Genomic DNA, 15,070 nt, shown 5'->3' on the forward strand with positions numbered 1-15,070 from the left:
CCATTACCATAAACAAATTATACTCTGCATATAAGTTCCCATATTAATTAATATCGCATTTGTATTAATATTTATTAAAAACATTACACTTATGGTTTTTTATTTATTTTTAACAATAAAAAAAATTCACTAAACCCTGGCTATACATTCACTTATGTTAATATACGTTGATTTTTTTCATAATTACGTTAAATTCAGACTTAGCTATGGAAAAATGACATCAAAACAATAATATTGTCAGTTAATGTCAAATGCATTTTGTAGTATTGTAAAGCTTTTTGCCGTTTGTGGATTGTACGATGGGTCGAGGTAAAGTTCACGATAAGAGAATTTGTTCAATCATTATTAGATTTTTTAATTCTGGAAAATCTAATTCGGAAATCGCGAATATGTTGCAATTGCGACGCTATAGTTTAAAAAATATAGTCAGAAGATACAAGGAAGTCAGCAAATTATATGGTTTCTAGATCAACATGTCACCGAGAGGCCTATGAAAAGTAAAAAATTAAAAGAATATTTGCCAAATGATAAGTAAAATAAACAGAAAAATTAAATGTATATGCTAAAATTCGATTCCTAACGATTCTCTAACGTCAAAATTAAAATATACTTCATAAAATTTGTCTCACATTAACATTGGTGGATAAAAAATCGTTAAGTCAAACAAACTAACATTAATAGTAGAGAAAATAATGTAATCAGCACATGTTTTTGGGGAAGAAGCAGTTACACCAATCCAACAGTTATTTTTAACATTAATATATATCGAGGGCAAAAGCTTCAAGAATTGAAAATATATCAAACAAATGATGAAATGGTTCAAGTTGAAGAAGAGTTTTGTCATTACATGATTTCCAAGATGCATAGCTGCAGTTATTTGTACTTTAATACGAATTTATTCTTATGGAGGTGCAAATGTAGAAATATATCGTTCAGAAAAAGAATTTTTGCATTAAATGTTCAAAAAATCAGTGACTATATATATATATATATATATATATATATATATATATATATATATATATATATATATATATATATATATATATATATAGAAATATTGTTGCAAAATGGCTGGGTTCTGTACAAGATCAAACAACATTTAGTCATCGTCGCATACAAGATTTAAAACTGGAGACTTTGTTAGGTTTGTACTATTTTTATATTTGATCAGTGTGGTTACAATTTGAAATCATATTTGATGACACTGCGAGAACAAGAAGCAGAGAATCTTTATAATGAATCTCGCATACGAACTAGGAATATTGTGGAAAGGCAATACAAGGCATGGAAACGATGATTCCCAATTTTTAAAAATCTAATGAGGTTAAATTTGAAAATGACTAAATGTAATAGTAGTAGCAACACCAGTATTTCGTAACATCACCGTAGAAAATGGTGTCTTGTTTCCTGTAGATCATAATCTAGATAACAAGAAAACCGTTAAATCCATAAAAGGGAAACAAAAAGAAGACAATTTCCGTTAATTTCGAAGTGAAATTGGGGGAACATTGTTGGGAATTATGTATTAGACAACCTTTTGTACAACAATTTCTAAAAGAATATTTTCTATCAAATCAATTGTTTTGTTTCTGAGGGTAATTTACAATGTATAATTTTTAAACTTTAACTTTTATGATACTTGTACGTATATTAATCATAAATATATTAGTTCAGCAATTATTGTACTGTGTTCTTAAAATTTGTGTATAGTTTAAATTTAGTTATAAAATAAAAATGGCATTAATAGACAACACTTTTTGTACAGTATATTGTTACGATAAATATTACTCATAACCTAAACTGTTATCATGTTTTTCTAATAAGTATTTTTCTAGTAGGGTCACCTACGATAAAACCTGTTTGTGTTCCATGCCATTCGAGGGAGTTCAGCAAAGGTCACCATCCGGTTCGAGGGAACTCTGGAATAACGGCTATTTAATATATATATACACTCGCGATCATAAAATCCGGGTCATCTTGAAAATTTCAAGTTTCTTCAATATTTTTGCCTCTGGTGCAGTAATAACCTTTTTTTTTGGCTAATGTATTTTTTATTTGTCATCAATGATTGTTTTGAAAGAAAAAAAAATGGTTTTTTATTGTTTTTATTGAAAAAAACAGAAAACAAATCAAGTTGTTGATAAAACAGACATACGAAAAAATATGGAAAATACAGAACGTGGTAAAAAATCAGTGAAATTTCAATGACCAATATTGTGTATTGCCTCCCCTTGCTCTAATAACCTCTTGCAGACGACGGGGCATACTCTCAATTTTTCTCCGGATTACATGTGGTATGTTATTCCACTCACTCACTAACAGATCCTTAAGCTCCTGTGCGTTGTTAGGAGGAGGTGTATGGGTTTGAATACGTTTTTTCAAATCGTCTCAGAGATGTTCGATGGGATTCAGTTAGCTACCAAGAAATTGAAAAATCAACAGGCCACTCATTATATGAAATAATAAAACAATTAATGAATGCTTTTCAATTGAACTTAGATGAATGAAGAGGCCAAAATCGTATTTGTAGACAATATCCTCATGCTTTTTTTATGCCATGTGGATGACATTAGCTCAATTTAGTCATTGGAGATTCAGCTATATCTTATACATAATCAACATACTTTTTTGGTATTGTACAACTTTAATACACATTTTGAAGCAAAGCTTCTATACTGACGCTTTTTTCTTTTTTTCTCTTCAGTAAAATGTCTTTCACTACTCTCGATAAAATCGTTCTAGTCATCATATGTTTTCTCTAAGAAGGTTTAAATTAAAAACCGCATCAAAAATATCTAACAAAATATAGACATTAAATGAGAAGTAAAAAATATGAAGGATATCTGTCACTAAAAGATTCGATTTTAAAATATATTTTTTTGTCAGGAATATCTTTCAAAGTTCAGTCCAGTGTTTCAAAGGACCTGTTGTGCGCATACTAGATTCGTCCCAAACTATTAATTTGTATACATGTAAAATTTTCCGGTTCCGAGGTATAATCCTGTTTCTGATCTACAAATTTCTGGAAGGGATAGAAAAGGAAGACAGAGGCGACATGCTTGGGCACAACATGTCGGAAAAGGGCGTTGATATTGGTATGACTTAAGATAAAAACTTACCTTCAGTAATTAATGTTAGAGATACCTATAAGTATAGGTTATTCCACGAATATACGACTGTTTTGGATTACTTCGACAACGAATATTTTACTGTGCAAGTAGAAGTAACAAGGTAAATTGGTCTAATCATTATTCCAATAAAAAGGATCTACTAGTATGACATCTAAACTAAAATTATTTCAGTTAATAGATGTTCAGATAGACGTAAAATTTATTGTGAAATTTAATCCGAAAATAACAAAAATTTTTACACAAACGCTACTATAAATAAATATAATGACAGACATTTGGGTAAGCTTTCCGTGAAATGTTAACACCAAAGAGGCGTGCCGGGTTTCTTTGATATTACACTATTTTATTACTTTATTAGGTACTACAACTGTAATAAAAAGAAATATACTATTTTTAATATAAATGAAAAGAAATTGGCAGATCGATGGTTCAGAAACCAGAAAAAGAATCTAATATTTCAGTTTGTTAGTTTTAAATATTTGTTTGCTTTAAGTAGATGTACTCTTAAAAGTTCCGAAAGTAACGGGTATAACATACCGGCTATTGATAGTTAAAGTAACAAGTCGTTACAGATATTAAAAAGTAACGAAAATTTATATACAGTTTCATATATCGCCGACTGATTATGGTTGTGAATCTGATCGTTGATGATAGTTTTAAAGAGAATAAGTAAGTTTTTTTGTTTTAATACTAATTGAATATTCGACTAAATAAATTACACTATCTGATCACTTAAGTATTGTTACACTTCGTTTAAATAACTTAATTCAAAAACCAACTTGTTTACAATACTAAACTCTTCTCTATATACTTCAAAATCTGAATTACTGTTCTATAAACTAATAACTCTATATTTATACATAACAGTATTTTAAAATTGGGAGAATTTACTATTGTACAATTCAGCACATTGGACCATTTAAATCGATACCTTAAAGCGAATTTAAAACAGTCGTATATTCGTGGAATGGAGTATAATAAATTTCCGAATAGAGGTTTGAGATCGTTAACGTTATATTCATTATAATATGTTGTCAAGCAGCAGTTGGTTTTTTTATTTCAATTAAATAATAAATTTTTTGTGACAATCCATTATTTTTGTTATTGCGGTTACACGACATAGGATGATGCTCTTTTGTTAAATATAATTGCACTGACATTCTTTTAAATTGGAAATACAAATATAAGTCATTCTTAGATGTAAAATCAATAAACAACTGGTAAAGGAATTTATTAATTGAGTGGGAAATTACTAGAAATAAAAAACAAATGTTATTTATAAATGGTTTATTTTTAATTTTCACCTATCCAATAAACAAATACAAAGAATAAGATACTCGTGAGCATTTTGTGTATATTGTACGATTTTTTTTTTTTGCTATTTTAGAAGTAAAATGAACACACGAGGAAAAAAAGTTGTAGATAAATATGTGCCATTAAAAATTGTAAAAATACATGTTCGAAATGAAATGAAAGTTTTTTTACTTTTCCAAAGTATCCAGGAAGGTGAGAAAAGTAACAATTTGTAGTTGTCGAGTAAATCATCATCAATCAGCCAATCCCGTCCACTGCTGGACATAGGCCTCCCTCAGTTCTTTCCAGTGTTCTCTACACTGGGCCGCTTGTAGCCAGTTTCCCGCTACTCTTTTTATGTCGTCGGTCCATCTAGTCGGTGGTCGTCCTCGGCTTCTTTTATAATTTCTGGGCCTTCATTCCATAATTCGTCTTGTCCATCGTCCATCTTGTGTTCTGGCTAAGTGTCCTGCCCAGTTCCACTTAAGTCTCGTGGTTCTTTCGATGACGTCTTGAACTCCTGATCTTTGCCTGATTTGTCGGTTTGTTATGTGGTCTCGGAGGCTCACATTCAGCATTGCACGTTCCATGGCTCGTTGTGTAACTCTTAGTTTATTCGCAGATTTCTGCGTGAGTGTTAAAGTCTCTGCTCCATAAGTTTGTACAGGCAAAACACATTGGTTATAAACTTTTCGCTTGAGACACATGGGAATTGAACTTTTTAGAATATGGCTTAGTTTGCCAAATGCTGCCCATGTCAGGCCTATTCGCCTCTGTATTTCATTTGTTTGATTGTCTCTGTTTATTTTGATCTCGTGTCCCAGATATTTGTAAGTGTCTGTTTGTTGTATGGTATTATTGTCGATAGTTATATTTCCACTCATTACGAGATTTGTCATAAGTTTAGTTTTCTCAAAGTTTATCTTTAATCCTGCTCTTTCAGACAGACTTTTAAGCGAATGTAGCATAGAAACCGTATCCTGTAAGTTATCTGCGATTAATACGACATCATGCAAACCTCAGATGATTTAATCTTTCTCCATCTATATTGATGCCCATATCTTGCCATTGGGTGTTCTTAAATATTGACTCTAGAGCTGCCGTGAACAATTTTGGTGAAATATTGTCTCCTTGTCTTACTCCTCGACCTAAGCTGAATTTTTCTGTGTCTTCGTGTAGTCGTATACTTGATGTAGCGTTCTCGTAGATGTTTTTGATTAGTGACGTGTACCTGTAATCTATTCGGCTTTGATTTAGGGCTTCCAGTACGGTTTCAAACTCTACAGTATCAAAAGCCTTCTCGTAATCGACAAATGCAAGAACCAGTGGTGTACTCGATGCATTTTTCAGTTAAGATCTTTATGATGTGCAAATGGTCATTTGTGCCATATCCTCTCCTAAAGCCTGCCTGTTCTTTGGGCTGATAGAAATCAAGTTTAGGTGTTAGTCTCTTTGTTAAGATTTTCATAAAGAGTTTATACATATGTGTCAAGAGGCTGATGGGTCTATAATTTTCTAATTTAGTAATATCACCTTTTTTGTGTAACAAGACTATCACTGCATTGTTCCAGTCTTTAGGAATCGTACCCGCATGTAAGCATTTATTAAACAGTTCGCTTACTGATTTTAATAGAATTTCTCCTCCTGCTTTTATTGCCTCAATAACGAGTCCATCGTCACCAGGCGATCGATGGTTCTTCATTTCCTTTAAAGCTGATCTTACTTCTGACACAGTAATGGGTAAAAGTATTTCCGATCCCTGATTTATGAGAGTCTTTACTCGTGTCGGTAAATTTTCTTGTGATCTTTGGCTGGTATAGAGGTCTTTATAAAACTCTCTAGTTATTTTCAGAATGTTTTGTTTATCTGTTGTTGCCTTTCCGTCTTTATCTTCTAGCTTGTATATTTCTTTTTTACTTTGTGTGAGTTCTCTTTTCATTATCTTTAAACCTTTGTTCTTTTCTACTGTTTGAGTAATTACATTAGTATTATATCTTCTTATATCTCTTCTAATATCCGCTGAAATTCTTTTATTTAGTTTTCTATATTCTTCTTTGTTTCCCTTTTCTTTCTCGCTTAGGTTTCGTCGTATTTCCATGAGAGCTTTTGTGTCTTTGCTAATCTTTTCACTTTTGGTGTAATTTTTCTTGAAAAATTTGAGTTGTGCGTTTCTAACCGAGTCTGTAATTAATTTATTATGATCGTCGATACTTAGAGGTTTGGGATTATTACTCTGTAAAGTTTCTGCTATATTTTTTATGTACGCTTCTGGCTGATTTGGTGAATTCCAAACTATGCGTTTGCCACTGTTTATCATCTTTGCTCTTTCTTTTTGTAGGTTTATCGTTATTCTAGCTCTTACTGGTCTGTGGTCGCTTCCTACTGATAGTTTATTAAGTACAGTGACATCTTGAATAATTTGCTTTTTGTCTGTTATTATTATGTTAACGATTATTTTAAAAGTCCGATAATCAGCGTATCGTCTCTCGGGCTGAGGGCTGGTGAAGGCAATTAAAATTTAATGACTTTTTCTTCTGAGAATGTAGAAAGTATCGAATATCGTATTATAAGAATATATACAATTGCGTAGATATAGTTAGTTGAGTCGAATTTGTACCACCGAAAGAAACTGAATTAAATAAAACTTTAAATCACATTTGTGTATTTTAATACAAAAGTTATTTTTTGTAATAGAAATTAAATTTTGTATTTTTTCAAACCAGAAGTCTCTTGCGAAAATTAATCGTAGGACATTCCTAACGTAATAGTAATTATGTATTCAGATCTCAGAAGTTAAAATATACATTTAAAACAATTTCAAGTTAAAGAATCACAGTAAATACTCATTTTTAGTAAAATAAAGTTATTATAAGTTAAAATACAATATTGGATAACAGTTATGGCAAAAAAGTAATATGACTGACTTTCAAAGAATAATTTGTTAGCTTTGGATGTTGGATGTCTATACCTACTTCCATTGTTTAGGTCACAGTTTTTCGCAGCTGCAGCCTTCACTACTCTAACATATCTCAATTCCTGATCATCAGCACAGATTATGCAAACTTCAGAAATACTGTCTCACCGGTTTCCAAGAAAATAGCGTCTTTGAAATAATATAAAACATCTGAAAAATGAGAACTACCGCTTAAAGCTGTAAGTTTCTGAACTAGAAGATCAAATGGTAACAATGAGGAAATAAGTGTGTTCAAATATTTCACTTGAAGAATATAAGAAAACTACTTTCAGATTTTGTTGATTTAGAGACTGTGACACTTCTTTTAAAACCCTTAAAGTTTTTCAGACACACATTAATGTTAAAGTTAACAAACCTGTTAAAGTTTATGAAGGGTTGGAGAATAACAATTCATGGCGTGATGGAATTGTGGGGTGTACTAAAAGCTTCTGGATTTCAGTATCTTCTGTCTAGAAGATTGAATCAAGATGCTTTGGAAAATGAGACAACAGCTCGGTAATTGTATCAACCCAACTATCATTCAATTTCTAAGGGGCTTTAAGAATTTTTATGTTTAAATTTGTTAATTTCCTCTTCTAAATTCTTCTAAAAACTTACTGTAATGGATACTGATTATAGCTCAAATGATATATTGTAACAAAATATAATTTAATATATTTGTGGTTATTTAATTAATAAAACTCTTCAAGTTCATACTTGATACCTGTGACAATTATTCAAAAAACTATGGAGATTTAGATGATGAATCTCTCTATTGTTTTTTAAAGCCTATGAAACTGACTCCTTGGATATATATATATATATATATATATATATATATATATATATATATATATATATATATATAGCAATATATTTATGTATATATATATATATATATATATATATATATATATATATGTATATATATATATATATATATATATATATATATATATATGTATATATATATATATATATATATATATATATATATATATTATCAATAATATATTTACATTTATATTTTATAACACTAATCCCAACACACGCTACCACTAAACTTTTTAATGCACACCCGATAAAATTTTACTGAACAGCACTGGTTCCCTTTAAAACATGGCTGATTCCATCTGCGCGAACGAGATGCGCGTACTTATCTTGACAAGCAGGTTGGGCATTCTGATTGTTTTATTATTCTGTGCCTATTCTTTGTTGCTATATTCCGATAATATAAGTAAACCCTATGTGAAATAAATCATAAAAATTGGACGACATGGATTTATAAAGAAATACTCAATATAGCATTTTATTTTGACAGATAATAGGCAATCTCCTTTACAAACGCATTGATTTAATATTTCGATTCGAATTTTAAAAAAATCACGTTATCCAAAATAAATTAAACAATAGTCTATTTCCTATAACTATACCATTGAAATATACGCATATTGACATATCGCTTGAATATTAACATTCTTTACCAAAAATTAAAATAATTAATTGTTTGTACGTATATGAGAAAAAATCCTCTTGTGGCAAATCCAAGTATTTTAAAAGAATATTTTGGTCCTAGAAAAAAACAAAAAAGTGCTATAATTATAATGGGTGAACATTCCTTAGAAGAATTTAAATATTTATAATTGAGTTACATAACACAGAATAACCAAATTCAAAACGAAAAAATAAAGAGCTTATTCTATTAAATGTATATGATAATTAATACTATTAACAAACTGTTTAATTTGCGAGTACAATTTAAGTTAAGTCGTTGACAGCAATACATAGTTATGGAATCGTCCTCGTATATAAGAACTGCGAAGCTCCATTATCGCACACGGTGTAGTCGGGTGATCACATAACCCGTTTTGATTGGTCCTCGGCCATCCTTAGCCGTGTGTATTTCGCGGATCCGGTCTTTCAAAACAGTTGTTTCTTTAGCCGGTGTACGGTGTACGAATAGTCAATTTTACGTCTCCACCGACAAATACGACGGACCTACCGCGAAAAACATATCTCGCTTGTCTCGCTATCACTGACAAGTATATCACATTTTTGTTTATATTTTATTTTTGATTGATTTCCTAGTTCAGCAGACATGAGCAGTGGACTCGACGTTCTCAGCGGTTCTTTAAGGGTACGAAATAATCGTATTGGATCGGCTTGTAAAAATTACAATTGTAAAATTAGTGAAGTAAAAGCATGTCCTAGTGTAATGTCCCCGGAAACCAAGAGGTTGCTGCCTCCCAATACTGAAACAGTTCAGACGAAGCCCTTCCCAATCAGAGGTAAGTTATTAATGATTTTTGTTTTGCTATACATGTACATTACATGCCTAGTTCTAAATTGGTCTAGATTAGCGAGGGATGTGATATTATTTACCTTATTTTAGGTTTTTACAGAAATTAATTTACATTTTCATTATAATTATACAATACATCATATATGACGGTTTATCTACGTTTATTAGATATTATCTAATGTTATAATTGACTTTGTTTTTGCCATTTGTTTTTTACCCTTTGTCGTTAGTCGTTTTAATAACTGTTTTATTTTTTAATTCGACCAAATATTTAGAATTTTGTAGATTTTCACAATTGATCTTTTCCAAACTTAGCTATTGTTTTTCTGAGAATTAGTGGTAGGTATTAGGATTTGATTAAATATCACTAAGTACATTATGTATTTGTTCTGGTTTTTGTGAATTTATTTTTGTAGCTTTCTTTTTTATGATCAAACGTTCTGATAATACATTTATTGTTGACTCCAAATACGCATAATCGTTGTCATTTTCATATTTTTAAAAATTACTTTACAGGATTATTCGTTGTCAAAAAAATATAACAAAATAAAACTAATGTAACAATCGATGAAAATTTTATATTATTAAAATAAGTGCCTTCTTTAAAGGCCAACAAATCGCACCTAGGCCGTTAGCATATAATGCCTGTCCATGGCAAATATGTCTGAATCTACCACAGGCAAGGTCATGTAATGTCTTTAAAATAAAAGAACTTGAAGTAGAAGACGGTGTTACGAGCTTCTGATCACGTTACAATGGTTTTACACAACACAATGAAATCAAGAACTTATGAATAATTTCCATGGAAGTGAAAACGAGAATAAACTCTAAGAACTCGTTGATAAAGCTATGAAAATCGGTGAAATATTAAAACTAATTTCAAATCTAATTAAACAAAAATTATGTACTTATAAATCCATTTAAAATTAATGACAAAATTGATACATTAGGGCGATGTAAAATGGAATTTATTTTTTAATTTGAGTCCCAACATTTAATTCAGCATTACGTTTTTTTTTATTTTTGGAAAAATAAAATTGTCATTAACTTTTCTTTAAAGAAAATTTATTCCTAATTATATTTTAATTATTCACCTAATATTTCTAATATTTTTATGATTCTTTGTATTAGGTGATCCTTATTTTGGCATCGATGATATAGAATTTACCTTTTTTCATTGAAATTTTTCTTTGGTGTAACATACGACTAACTGCTTTCCATTCATTTCATCCAGTTCTACGCGAATAGCCATATTAGCACTCCGATCAACGACTTCTAAATGATAAAAAGACCGCACAACGGTGGTCTATTGGGTATTGGGACCACAAAAAAGGCTATATTTTTATTGTCTTTTAATTAGTATTTTTGAAACACAATATTTTTATTTTTACTTATAGGGTATTTTCTTCCATCTGATAAAAATATTTTGTTTGTTTATGCCTATCTTGTATTCAATTAAAGTAGATAAAAAATAAGTGATATATTCGACATAATAACTTTGACAGCTTACCACACTTACAAAAAATCATATTGTTCTTCTATTTTACAAAAATTTATCAAAAAAGTAATGAAACTATATTAAAAAACACAAAGAGTTCAGCAAAATGCTGACACAGAAAATACAGAAAAATTAATCACGCGGACAGTTTCTTAGGTTTTTTTTTGCTGAATACACTCCTCACTCACAGCAGGCTACGATATGAGCGATGCGATGAATAACCAACATTTGCAAAATGTGCAAAAATATCGGGTTTTCCTTTTCTTGCAGTATTTGCAATGCCCCTTTTACCTGGTGGTCGATTAGGTCGATTTTGTGTTGGCATTCCAGAGTACATATTTCATAACAGATTGTCGAATGTTAGAATGTAATCCTGACGTTGTAGCCCTTGATTCCAAATAACTTTTTACTAGGTCTACTCCTAATTTTTTAATAAGTTGTCTTCGTTGTTTAGTCTACATCTTGACGAGGAAAATTACACTCCCCAACGGTTATTTACTGGAGTATTTTATAATTTTGAAAAATATCATAATCGTAATATTTGAAATTACAGGAAAGTTTTATTTGCAATTTTATCTTGCTTTATCTATTTGTAATTTTTAATTTCATGCTTTATTTCTGACTGAAAGTTCTCTCTCTCTCTCTGACGTACCCACGTAATTAGCGTGTCACCCGATCGGAAATAATAAACAAAGGTTTTCTTTAATTAATCGTCGTTTTATAATAGTAAATAGAGTTTTTCCAGGAGTAATGACTGTTGTTTATTTATATCGTCCAACTACTGTGCGCAAATTAAATGCGACGTTGATTTTAGAAATGTAGTTCGGGAGCTTGATCTCAATTTTATAGCAGATGACAAATCCGAATAAACGGAAAAAATTTTATTAGACAACTACAACCAACTAAAAGCATTAAGATTTTCAAGTTTTCTTAGCTATTCTCTTTGGTTTTATTTTTGGGTTCCTCGTCCTCGTTCCCAGTAGCGCACCTAGAATTTGCCTCTGGGGGGGGGGGGGTTTGGTTGGTCACCAAAATTTTTTTTATGATGTTTCCTCCATTTTGAGTCCTTAAAATGTGTAAATAACAGTGTCGGAATAGGCTCCTGGGGGGGGGTTTAACCCCCAAAACCCCCCCTGGGTGCGCCACTGCTCGTTCCTCTATATCGAATTTTTACCGTCGAGGTAATACAAATTTTATTTAAAATTTATTTCGCGCCCGTAAATTCTCCCATTACATCAAATTCCTTCTGTAAAAAGTGAATCTTGCAGTTTACGGCCTCATTGCCTCTTCAAGCAAGGTCAAATGAGCAAAGGTGAAAAAACTTCTTTGTGTTCCATCGTGGGTTTCCTTGTGGTGGCTTTGGATGATTTTTAATAGTTCTTCGGTGGATAATGCGTTTAAACTGAGTTTTCTTTTTTTTTTTTTTTTCAACACTTTGAAGCTGCCTCCGCTTGGTATATCTGGCTAATCTTGCACATTTAAAAGATATATCTGTAAAAGGGTCAATTTTTATGCCGTACTCCGTAAAATATTTTTCTTGTACCATTTTTGCTGTAGTATTCCACATCGACTTTACAGACGACTCTTTATAATCTTCGCGATTGCCTTTTTTCATGTCAAAGGCATAATCCTCGAGAAGTTTTGCTAGTTCCGTTATGGTAGTACATCTTTCAAGCGTAAAATTTCTCACCCGTAGGAACTCCGAAAATTGGGTCCAAATAAAGTTTCTGGACCTCTGCGTGTTCAATGGGACATTTTTCGAAACCTGGAACTGGCACATCCAAATCTTGATTTTTCGTCTGGATTCATTATATCTGTCCAAAATTGATTACGCCTCAATGACGTTTGTCAAACTGACAACAAGAGAATTATAGACACCTTCGTGACAGATCTGTCATAATTTTGTCGCTGAGAAATCACGGACAGGAAGGAGTTTTGTCAGTAGGAAACGTGGCGTTGCTATGACGTTTTATCAGTTAAAAATAGTCTTAGTGAAATAGTCATTTGTAATTATATTTGATAAGAATTTGATTTTTGAATTTGATAAGAATTAAAACAGTTTTTTAATTAATTATGAATATGATTAATGAATTAATCTTTTTTTTTAACAGGACCTTCTTCAAAATATTGTACATGTCAGATTTATTTTATTTATTTTTCCGTAAGATATTTTTGTATTGATTTATTTGTTTGGCTCTCGGACTAAAGTTACGTTTTATTGATAGTGTGAAGGTCAATATCAATATCAAGAAGCTGTTGGCGTTTGCGTTTCACAATCTCACGAATTAGTCCACGCGGACTAAACTAGATTCATGCTGTTTTCTCTGATTTATTAATTTAATACAGAGAGAAATAGGATAATGAACTAAGTAGAAGAGAAACTCATTTTCAGGAAAACAAAAAACCGATACCTTATATTTCTCCTAAAACAAATTACAAGGAACAAACATTTTTTAATTGAAACCCTATATATGTTATGATAACAAATACTCGGTGTGATGTTCATAAAAACATTTTCTTATTTTTCTTTTTCCATCAAATAAAAATTGGCAGAATGGTTTGCAATAAAATCTACTCTGTAATTTATTAATAATGTAGAGAAATCAATAATTTGTGAATTAACAAATGAAAAGTGAAAAAAGTAAAAAAAAATTATACACAGGCTCCTAGTACTTTGTCTACTTCCTGTACTCCTAGTTGTCGGCTAAGCAATTATTTTATTATAAAATGATTGGCCATTAGAAATGTATAACCCTTTCAGCCCCACTTTTGTTACTTGAATAAACGTACTTAGTTGAAATCGTAATGTCGTGAGTTTTTTTTTATGTAATTAGGTTAGAGATTTTTTTCTTAATTTTCACATTGACATATGGGACATATGTGTCTCACGTTAACTGGGACATAATATTCTAGTGGTAGTCTACGAAAAAAAGGTCAACATTTATTTAACATAATTTTAAAGTTTTAAGTGTAATATGGCGTCAAGCAATTGCTGCAAAGCGGAACTTGATACATTCTACACACTGTAGAAGTTCGTTTTTCTTTCCATTGGGAATAACTTGCACAACGTAGACGTATTCCACCTTCGACTGGCAAACGTTCTCCTACATTTATCATGATTTTTGTCTTCTTGGACGGCTTACCCGTCGACCTTCTTCTTATGTGGACTTTTGACGTAGTCTTTCCAAACTGAATCTGCTCTTCAGTTAGAGCTATTGAAAATTCAAGAAAAGGTATTTTTTCCGATGAAGATTACCCAACTGCTTACAGCAGCAACCATAACCAGTCTAAAAAATACCTTTTTCCACCAATCTGCGATCCATGTCGTATAAACCTGCCATTTGGTCCGCTAAATCCACTCCTCCCATAAAATTGTTGTACAAGCTAATTGCCTCTGGACAAGCAAGTTATTTTCTGACCCAGTTACTAAGAATTATGACTTCCTTGGTATCTTGCCACTTCGCACAAATTTTACCATATTTATTTCTAATAAACTCAAATTCTCCTCCAATCAATTTTTGGTGGGTTTTGGTAGATTTTTCCTGTTTGCAATACAGCGTTCCTACAGATGGAAATGGATTCTCTTTCATGAGCTTCACCGAGGAAAAAAATATATCAAAGCATGTTATTACGTGTTTAGACTTTATGGTACTAGCTAATTTATGCACGACTGTCTTACTAAGCGTTACATCAACTTGTCATACTTCCTTCCCTGCATACACATTTATGTCCTAGGTGTAAGCAGTGAAAGCGTCACTTCTTACCTATATTTTAATGCCCTTTTTGACAGACTTCATCGATAAGTATGAATTTATATACTATTTTAACGTAGAACGCCATTTAAAGTTATAGTTCGAAATATAAACTCAACTATAACGTCTATGATACCC

General features: G+C 31.2%; 1 protein-coding gene across 2 annotated transcripts in view; it reads left to right on the forward strand.

Annotated features, from left to right (window-relative positions):
• Positions 1–9,300: 9,300 nt before the first annotated feature.
• The window catches only part of Pfrx (6-phosphofructo-2-kinase/fructose-2,6-biphosphatase), a 47,410-nt gene continuing 41,640 nt past the window's right edge, over positions 9,301–15,070 (forward strand). The window contains exon 1 of one of the 2 annotated variants that reach the window (XM_072531298.1): positions 9,301–9,668. In XM_072531298.1, coding sequence (XP_072387399.1) covers positions 9,479–9,668 — 190 coding nt within the window. In that variant the 5' untranslated portion in view covers positions 9,301–9,478. The remainder of the gene's footprint in view (positions 9,669–15,070) is intronic. The other variant, XM_072531297.1, reaches the window with a different exon arrangement.

The sequence above is a fragment of the Diabrotica undecimpunctata genome, chromosome 5, assembly GCF_040954645.1.
Source record: "Diabrotica undecimpunctata isolate CICGRU chromosome 5, icDiaUnde3, whole genome shotgun sequence".
In the NCBI taxonomy this organism is placed as follows: domain Eukaryota; kingdom Metazoa; phylum Arthropoda; class Insecta; order Coleoptera; family Chrysomelidae; genus Diabrotica; species Diabrotica undecimpunctata.